The sequence below is a fragment of the Corvus hawaiiensis genome, chromosome 1 (assembly GCF_020740725.1).
Source record: "Corvus hawaiiensis isolate bCorHaw1 chromosome 1, bCorHaw1.pri.cur, whole genome shotgun sequence".
NCBI lineage: Eukaryota > Metazoa > Chordata > Aves > Passeriformes > Corvidae > Corvus > Corvus hawaiiensis.
In genome coordinates, this window is record NC_063213.1 from 71,539,934 (window position 1) to 71,549,803 (window position 9,870).

Below are 9,870 nucleotides of genomic sequence, written 5' to 3' on the forward strand. Positions count from 1 at the left end.
GAGAAGGAAAAACTAAGACAGAATCACATGGTCAAGACAGTGAAGTTTACAAACCTGAAGATATTTTGGTACACCCTGCCCCACCCTTTTTACTTAAGTTTCCCTGCAATAACTGCAACTGACTTCAAGCATCAAAATCCATTCCATTTGAATACACACACACCAAATATTTTACCAAAATACCCTCAAAGGTAACTGTATCTTTCAGTTCTCTGGGTTAAAGAATATAGATATTACAGAGCTACTCCAGACAAATGGCTTCCCAGAGTGCAAATCCTCATTTGAGCAAAAGTTCTAAAATAGAGCAATGAAACTGACTCAAGGGAAGCTGAAAACAAGACCACGAGCACTTTGATCTGATCTGAAATGCCAGTGTGCCCCATTCCTCAAGAAGTGAAATAATGAAACACTGAAGACTAAGTCAAACTACCTTTGCTTCTGTCCAAGGCAAATAGAAGGTCAGGTTTTGATTTCTTTTGCTTTTTTCCCCCCTAAATTAATGTACTAATAGCTTAAATAGTTATTCAAAATGATCACCCCTTAACGCAGAGGGAAATAAAGAGGTAAGCATATGAGGTACAGGTTTCCTCCAAAACAAAAAGCTAAGTATTGCAAGTAGCAGTCTCCAGGATTTCCATCTCTAAACTTCTATTCTATGGAATTCTATATGCATATATTTTTTCAAACTGACCTGCTCAGGCAGGTTGTCTTAGACTTGCCTCTTTTCTACAGGATCACTTAAACAAGAAATGAGTATCTCTTTATATTGTTTTATAAAGAGATTGTTTTAACTATCAAAGCAGGTTTTGATAGTTAAGAAGCACACACCAGTTGCTAACACTGGTTCGAATGAATCCTTTTTTTTTTTGTTCTATTAAGCAGTACCTCCCAAAGAACTATGTAGTGCTTTAGATGCATAGCAGTCTGTCAGTGTCCTAACAGAACAGATGGATGCTTTAATTACAGAAGGGCTCTTAGGCATATCAGCAATTCCATCATAAAGAGGATGTTTATGTACAGTTAAAAAAAAAAGACGGGGGAGAATAATTGGTAGAAAAATGCAAGAAGGACAGTATCAAAACACATTAAGTGAAGAGAAAAGAAAAAAGAATGCCGCATTCTGTGCTGCAGCAATGAAGAAATTCAGCTCCTGGATGTACCAAATTAGGTACTACATATTTAGTATATATAGTAACTGCTATGCACATCACATTAAAATCTCCCGTGTTGGTACTTAACACGTACTTAAGTTATGGATGCTAGCCAGGAGTACAACAGAATTTAAAAGTTGCAAAAACCATTGTACTTAACAGCTGTCACATACCAAAGCTCAGCTGCACCAGCATTCCAGCATTATCTGCTCGGCTCCTCCTGCGCAGGAGCCCTGAGAGCCCCCCTGAAAGCTGCCTACCTCAGAAAGACCCCATTCCAACAGGAGATAAGCAAACAGCTATGCGCATGAACAGGTGGAGCCAGCTAAAGGCACCGCAACCATTTTAAACTTTCCTGCAGAACAGGACTAGAAATGTCCTTACCTTGGGACCCACATGGACCAAGCCTGGGTTTAAACTGCTATGTAGCTGAAATGTGAGAGTTTCCCAAAGAGGAAAGTTTTAGGTATTACTTCTCTCTGCAGGAGATGCCAACACATAAACGATTACAAGGTAAAAGAATGTTCATCCAAGTCATGTTATGAAGGAAAAAAAACCCCATCAAGATTATAGAAGCCCTAGGCAGAGGCTGTTCTTCCTTTTGGTTTCAGACAAGTTCACAGAGACCTCCCCTGTCCAATCACACCTGCAAAAAGACATCCATTCACATTAATGTGAATTAATTCCTTTCATGTTGAAGATATTAGATGTCAGAACTATGTCAGTGCTGCAAAAGCAGCTTTTTAGGGCACAACTGTTCTCCCACACTCAGTTAATAATAAAAAGAGTGTCTCTGGCACGCTTCCCCTCCATAACAGCACTTAGTCACCTTAAATCAAGTTTATCAACGTATTAAATAGCTGAACTGAGTTATTCACCAAGTAGCACAACAAGAACCCAGCAACTCAATACATTTCACATTCAGCAAAGCTTGCATTGCCAGGCCTCTGCCACCTTCTAAACTAAGCACCTGAAACCGTGTTTCCATCTATCTAGCTGGAAGTCTCAGTATGACCCCAACTAAAAGATGTACTTTTTTTAAAGAAGGCAAGCAAACACAGTTACTCAGAGCAGCGCAACTGATCCTGACACTGGATCTTCCCACCCTTTTCTTTACTGGACAGAACAACATCCCTTAAAACGTACTTCAAGACCAAGCTAGATTCATTTTTCTTCACAGCTTTCCAAAAGGCCATGTGAGCCAAAAGGATCTCTTCCCAAGTAATACATGACAACCAGATGCAAAATTAACACCCCTAATTACATCTGGCATTTCTTAGTATTCTGCCTATAGGCAGTCATCTACTGAAAAAGTGATATATTTGATGACACCAGCAGGTGCAGAAGCCCTATGTCACATCAGGGGGCAGAGAATTTAATGGTGGCCAAGTGTCAGAATCAGAAACATCACCTTTCAGGCACTAAAACAAAAAAGCCTCAAACATCCATTGTACTGAACCAGTCTTCAAGACCAGGATCATGTTACTCATGCTCCTTGCCATGCAGAAGCTCCAGAACACAGCACTGAATAGAATTCCATGCTTATTTTTGATCTAAAACAAATAAGCAGTTTTGCAGCTTTAAATGAGATTGTTGTATTAGTCTGTTTTTCCTTCTACATGCAAATTATAGGGAAGACAAGGCCACTGGGACAACAATTATTTTTACGGAGCAATAAGAAATATTATAACTTGTTTGCAAGAAGTCTTCTGGATCACAGCCACTCTTGAGATTTTAGGAATAGTTTAGGAAGTCTGACCTAATCGGTCTCCCAGCGACAATATCATGACTGTAATTGCACTATGGATTCTTACACAGTTCCATAGCTCAGTCACACAGTATCTCAACAGAAAGCTATTTAACCATATCCTTTTAAATAGAGATTAGGTATTTCAAACTTTGAGGACATTATATTTTGTTAAGACAGGGTTCAACAGATAGAAAAATTGACATGCCTGACCAATCACTAATGCCCAGTTTTGCTTAAATTGATGTTACAGGGAGTAGGACGAGCCCCTTAAAGCTGTAAGGGATTTTGTTTTAGCAGTGGTGTTATCTGTTTAATGCTTACAGTCAAGACACTGAAGAAATCAACCACATTCACGCTCTTGAGGAAGAAAACGAGAGGAGACACCAGAATAAACATGCACTAACCACATTCTGAAACAAACCAAGGCAATGTACAGGAAGCACTTTTACCGTCTTAGTGTCCCATTTTGGTTTTGAGGGTTTTTAAAAGACCAGATATTTCATTTACAGAATATTTGTGGATTGCTTTTTATAAAGAAAACTGTTTTGTCATAGCAGAAAATTCTGATTCTCTGCAGTTCTCCTAGCAATAATTTTTTTAATCTGTGTTTTCCAGATTCCACAACAGGAGAAATTGCCAGCCTACAGCAATCCCCAAAACTATCTGCTATATTGTCTTATTTGGAATTTGTAACATTAAGTTTCAGTACAGTCATCTTCCAGTCTTAAAGCTCTCTCCCCTCAGAAATAAAAAAAAAAAAAAAAAACCCAACCAAAAACCAAGTCATCACTTCAGTCCCTTCTTCTCTCCCCACTCCAGGGGGATTAGGTGAAAGAATTCCTTCTAGAAGCAATGCAATAAATCCAACCTAGGTTTATGCCATTTCACATCAGTACAAGACCAGTATCACCAAATCCTACTGAGACAGTTTGCAGGAAATTACAGGGACAGAGATGCTAGTGGTTCTCTATCCATTGGGACAAGCCAGCCCGCTTAAATCAACGAAGTCCTAGGCAAACAGGAAATCACTGTTTTAAAGCTTTCCTTAGGGTATGATCCTGGAGGACCATTTATTAAAAAGGTATTTCTCCTAAGCAAAACACTTAACTTTGGGGCCAAAAAAACCGCTCCACTTTCCAGTGTAATTTGGTGTGTATTCTTTTTAAGTGTCTCTCCTTCCCTCCCTTTCATCTTCAGGTTGTGTGTGTATAAAATAAGGAAGCAGAGATAACTTGCCAAGACAGTTACATAAAATTGGTATGATTACATGTCAGTAATATTTTCTTAGCTGTTTTTGGCTGGTCTGGTACGTTAGATGCTGCAACCTTTCTTTTACAAGGTGTTTCTTTTCACAGGTGTTTTAGAAGTTGATCACAGATCCCCTCAAAGAGATAAAGATTTCAAAAAACGCTGCACTTTTGAAGTACAGAGGCATACTTGTTAGCATATGAACTTGCATAAGAAATTTGCATTAATTTAATCCTATGTATGCTCACAGAAATACCCTTCTATCTGGTAGTTTTGTACAAGGAAGTCTAAAATGTATGAGCTACGTTAGCAGTCAAGTTGAGACACTGAAATAAAACAGAGTTGGAACATCCTCATTTAGCATGTATAATTAATCATTTAATGCATTAAAACTACATGCAAACAGGCTTAGCTGTGTGTAAGACTTTGCCGTGTTTCCTGATTGTGTTTTCTTTAGAACACATCCTGTTAGAAAAGGAGGCACACAGCTGTCCCAATTTAAAACACGTGTGTGCATCCCCATTTAATGGTGGGGTGGGACTGGAAATAAAGGAAGCAACATCCCTCCCAGCATCACCTCCTGACTTCCATCCTCAACAGCACGGCAGAGAAACACAAAAGACCACAATCATCATCTGAAAAAAAGTATTTTAAGCTACTTTCTAACCCCAATGCATCTAACCTACTTCTGTCAATTCCTTTAACAAATAATACTTTTGCACTCGTTATGCCAGGGTTATTGTACAATCGGAAAATCTGAAGAAAAGCTGAATCGACCACTTGCCACCACTCCCATATTCTCTTATGAATAAAGGGCACTTATCCAGTGTACTGTTCTCCTTCCCACCCCACCATTACCGACTCCATTTGACATTCAGCGGAATTCACTCGAGAAAAGAATCTCTGTATTTTTCAGAGTTAAAGCACTGAATTTTCACGGTTCATTGAAGGACCATTCTGCTCAGCCAACCCAGACAGGGGATGGATGGCATGTGCTACTTTGCTAGCATGACCTCATCTCGGAATATCACATTTACCTGTTTCACAGGTAAACTTACAAGGTATTTGAATGCATACTTGGGCATTAAACATCTCCTTTTTGAAGAGATGTACAGGACAGTTAAAACCCAAGAAGTTCCGAGATTACAGTAAGTCTTTTACACCAACTAACTGACACACAAGGTATTTTTAAACCTCCCTAAAACTGCAGAAGGTTGCATAATTACGACGTGGGAGCTAACTTTTCCACCCAACACTCTCCAAATTTTGTACTGTATGCTGTAACAGCAAAGCTCCATTACAAGGCTTCTCCCTTTTCATTAAAAAAGGCTTTGACCACCCCGCTTCCAAAGACCATGACCTCTGCTTCCCTACTTCTCTCACTTACTGCCTCAGTCTCTCAGTGAAGTGCCACCACTCTAACGGGAAAAACTGATGCCAACAACGCGGAAAGCCAAGTGCAGGATTTTGTTTGCAGGAATGCACCGCTCTCAGCTCAGGCATCTGCGTGCCCTGTACTGTTGTAACCTATTACAGGAGCAAGAACTGCGCGGGGCTTCCCCTTGGGAAGGAGCCGGCTGTGCCCCCGGCTCCGCGATGGGGCGGGTTCGGCGCACCCCGGAGCGAGCACGCAGCTCCATTAAACCGTAAGCGAGCTGCCGGCATCCCGCAAACACTTGGAACCGCCTTCGACCTCCCGTGCCCGGCAGCGGCACCGATACAATTCCTCGTCACTAGGGAAAGCAATAGTAGATTAAGGCTGATTTAACCTCGAACGCCCAGTGCCGCTGCTGGGAACGGGAAAACAACACAAGCGCGACCTCCATTACCGAGGCGCTGAAGGGAGGGGAGGCTGCTCTGGGCACAGCGCTGGAGCAGCCTGAGCGCAGCTGACACCGCGGCTTCTCCCAGCAGCCGGCTCGGGGCAGCGCTTCCCGCCGCCGCCGGGGACCTCCCGGCATGGCCCCTCCCCGGCGCGGCGCGGAGACACCCGCGGGCCGCCTTCCCCGTGACAGGGGACAGCCCCGGGCCACCTTTCCCGTGACAGGGGACAGCCCGGCGGAGGACCAGCGCCCAGCCACCCGCACGCCCTCCGCTCATCCCGGCGCCCACGGCGTCAACAGCCGGGGCAGTGGGCGCGGCTCCCGCCCCTTCTCCCCGGTCGCCCCCCGGCCCCGCTCACCGGCGTAGAAGCGGATGAGGCAGCCGGTCTCCGAGTCCATGCCCTCCTCCTGCACCCGCCACAGGTCCCGGAAGCCCAGCTGGGAGAGGTAGTCGTTCTGGATCTGCAGCGGCTTCTCGTGGGCCTCCAGCCGCCGGCTGGTCTCCCCGTGCAGCTGTACATACAGAGCGGGCGGCCCCGCTGGCTGCTCCCGCCCGCCGGCCGCGCCCGCCGGCACCCCCACTGCCCGCCCCGGGGACAGCTCCCCCGGGCAGGGGGGGCCCCGGCCCGGCCCCGCACCTGCTTCTTCCACCCCGTCGGGGGGCGCCGGCTCCACCTCCAGCTCGTCCGAGGAGGACGAGCCGCCGCCGCCGCCACTGCTGTAGGGGTCCAGCCGGTCGGAGACGCTCTCGGCGCTGGGGCTGAAGCTCTCGGTGTCGGAGCCGGCCGGCCCCAGCTCCCCCAGCAGGGAGGGGCAGGAGAGCGGCGGCCCCGCAAGGTACAGTTCGGCCGGCGGCGCCCCGGGGCTGAAGTCGGAGGGCGCCGGGCTCGGCCGGCTGCCGGCCAAGTCGCTCTCCTCGGCGCCGCTGCACAGCGGCAGGCGGTCGGGCCGCGGCGCTTCCCCGCAGCCTCCTCCGGACAGCCCGCTCCGCGTCCCCCGCCGGCTCCTGGGTTTCTCGTCCGGCTGCGGACGCAGCCCCTCGGCCGCGGGCTCGGGCGGCGCCTCGGCGGGGCCCGCCGGCGGTTCGGGCGGGGGCTGCGGCGGCGGCGCGCCCGCCTTGCCCAGCACTCGCACCACGCTGCTGCCGCCCCGGTGGCCGAGCTGCTGCAGCCGGGCGGCCACCTCGGCCGCCGTGGTCTCCAGGGTGCAGAGCACCGGGCGCAGGTAGCAGTTCATGTGCCGCTCGTAGACGTGGACGCAGCCCCGCTGCAGGTCCCGCCGCACCCAGTCCCGCTCCGGGGGCTGCAGGGGCTGCAGCTGCCGGGGAGGCTTCAGCAGCAACAGCGCCTTCCTGTCCAAGCTGCGGGTGCCCAGCGAGGGGGCCGGGGAGCCGCCGGCAGAGGGGGAGGCGGTGGAGAGGTTCCTCTTCAGCCTCCCTCGCCGCAGGAGCAGGGAGTTAGCGCTGCCGGCCCCCCCGGGAGCCGCCGGAGTCCCGCTGGCCGCCAGCGCCGCGGGAGGAGCGAAGCCGCCGGCTCCCCCTCGCCTCCGCCGCGGGCCGCCGGCTCCTTTGCCGTCCAGCTGCCCGCCGCCGCCCGACGGCTCCGCGCCGCTCTCCGCCTGACTCCTCCTGCCCGGGGAGCCACTCTCCGGCTCCCCCCGCCCGCTTCCCGCCGCCGGGGCTTCTGCCGCTCGCTGCTGCGCGGGCTCCATCGCCCGCGGGGCCGGGGATGCCGCCGCCGCCGCCCTGCTGGGAGCGCCGCTCAGCACGGCGCGGGGGGGCCCGAGCGGAGCGCGGCGCCGCGTCCCGGGGGTGGGGGGGATTACGTAGCAGCCGCGGGAAGCATTCCGCCGGTGCCCGGCTCAGTCCCGCTCCCCGGCCGTCGCCAGCGCCATTAGGGAGGGAGGCAAGCAGGCAAGGAGCGAGCGATCCCGCTACCGTCCGCCGCTCCCCGCGCGCGCGCGGCTCATGAATATTAACGAGCCGACGGGGAGCGAAGGAGGCTCGCGAGGGTGACGCCACCGCTCGCGCGGCGGGGCGGGGCCTCGCCGATAAACACAGCATGACTCCCAGCCGGCCCGGGCGGCGCGCGAGGGCTGCCGGGAGCTGTAGTCCCGCGGCGGCCGCTGGGAGCTGTAGTCCCGCGGCTTCCCGCCGGCTCCGGGGGCCGCGCAGGCTCCGGGGCGGGAGCCCGGCGGGAAGCCCGGAGCGCGCTGGGTGTCTGGGCGCTGCTCCGCGCCGGGCCGGGGAGGTGTAGCGTGCCGCCGCCGCTCCGCACGGCGCGGGGCTGAATCCGTGTTAAAATTATTCCAGGACTCTGTCCCGCGCTCCACGTCCGTATTCCTTAGGTCTGGTCAGAGTGTTGTGCAGGTCCGGTGACCGCACTCACCCCCCTGTGCCCAACCTGACACGTTCTCCCCGTTGGCTGCCTCGGCGCATAACCCAAGCACTGACCACTGAAGAGGGAGATGATTTCTCTAGATCCAAGATGGAGAGTTACACGGAAATATGTGCGGGAAACATATATGTGTATGGATGCACGCATACCGTAAAAAGAGCTGCTTTGTGAGTAGACACAGAGAAGGCTTCAGTGCCATTAGTCTGTCATTGTATTTCAGGGACTAAAATTACCTAAGATGGTTACTTGTAGAAAATTGCTGAGCAGCAGCCATTAAATAGAAACATTCTTCAAAAAAACACCTCCCATGGTATAAAGGAAATTGCTGAAAAGGAAAATTAGAATCAGATACATTCAACTAGCAGTGTAAACGTGTGAGGTTTTATACTGCATGGACACCATACCATGGAATTTGGAGAAATTTCTTACACTACTGAAGATGTTTTAGCTGAGTAATGCTGGCTGAATGGGGCTGTAACTGCCTGGGGTCTCTCCTTTTTAATACATTTTGTAAAATCACAGTGAAGCATCTTGCCAGATATTCATCAAAAATGCAATAGACTGCAATAAATTGGGAGTTCCGGGCAATTGACCGGTTACATCGATATTAGTGGAGATAAATCATCCCCAAGAACCCTGAGATAAACTCTAAGTGAAACATTATTTTTAGTTGGTCTGTCTTTTAGTGTGCATGTATAATATAGCAACCATAAATAAATCAGAACCATAATAAAATTAGGGTTTACCTCTCCTAATAAAACATTTCTCCACACTTCCACATGTGGTCTTCATACCATAGAAGCAGATGAAAAGGGCACAGAAAACAGGTATTCCCCAAGGAACTTACAATGGAACGATGTAGCTACCTTTTAAAAATTTTTTGTAACAACAAAACTAATGTTTACTTGTGTGTGAAAACCACCTACCTTCTGAACAGAACAGTCTGAAAATTAATGTTGATCTGATTGTGGAGTTTGTGATGAGTCGTATCCAGAGCTGCAGTCACCAGCGGGAATGTCTCTGGAATTCAACAGCACAAACTGGCAGAAGATGATGGCAGCACTTGGCCATTAAAGGCTTAAACTGGTGCCCAAAACCTCCTCTGACAGTAGTGGCACGCAGCAGAAGTCAAAACTGAGTACATGAGCTTGGTTCTGGCTGCTTCATACATTCTGATTTATTTCTACTTCTTTGCACCACCCTTGTGCCACCTACTTCATAGAGGTTACATCAGGTCCCCTGATTTAAATGTGTGGGAGAAATGTTCTACATGCAAACACACATGGACACACACACACTCAGAAGAAGGAGACAGCAAGCTCTAGGGACATTTTTATTGATGATAATACTTGAAATGTTTCTAGCAAGCAGTTTCCAGCCCTTCTCTTCCTTGGTGAGAGTGGTGAGAGAGAAGATCTACCTTTCTCAAACTCTTCAAACACCTGAATGTTCATCCACCCACAGAAAAAGTCCAGAACACAGAACCAAAGGGAGGTCTCCTG

At 49.5% G+C, this 9,870-nt stretch overlaps 1 protein-coding gene across 1 annotated transcript in view; it reads right to left on the reverse strand.

Annotated features, from left to right (window-relative positions):
* PHLPP1 (PH domain and leucine rich repeat protein phosphatase 1) overlaps positions 1–7,937 on the reverse strand; it is a 149,704-nt gene extending 141,767 nt beyond the window's left edge. The window contains exon 1 of the mRNA XM_048310728.1: positions 6,332–7,937. Within this exon, the coding sequence (XP_048166685.1) occupies positions 6,332–7,682 (1,351 nt within the window). The 5' untranslated portion in view covers positions 7,683–7,937. The remainder of the gene's footprint in view (positions 1–6,331) is intronic.
* Between the last annotated feature and the right edge of the window lie 1,933 nt (positions 7,938–9,870).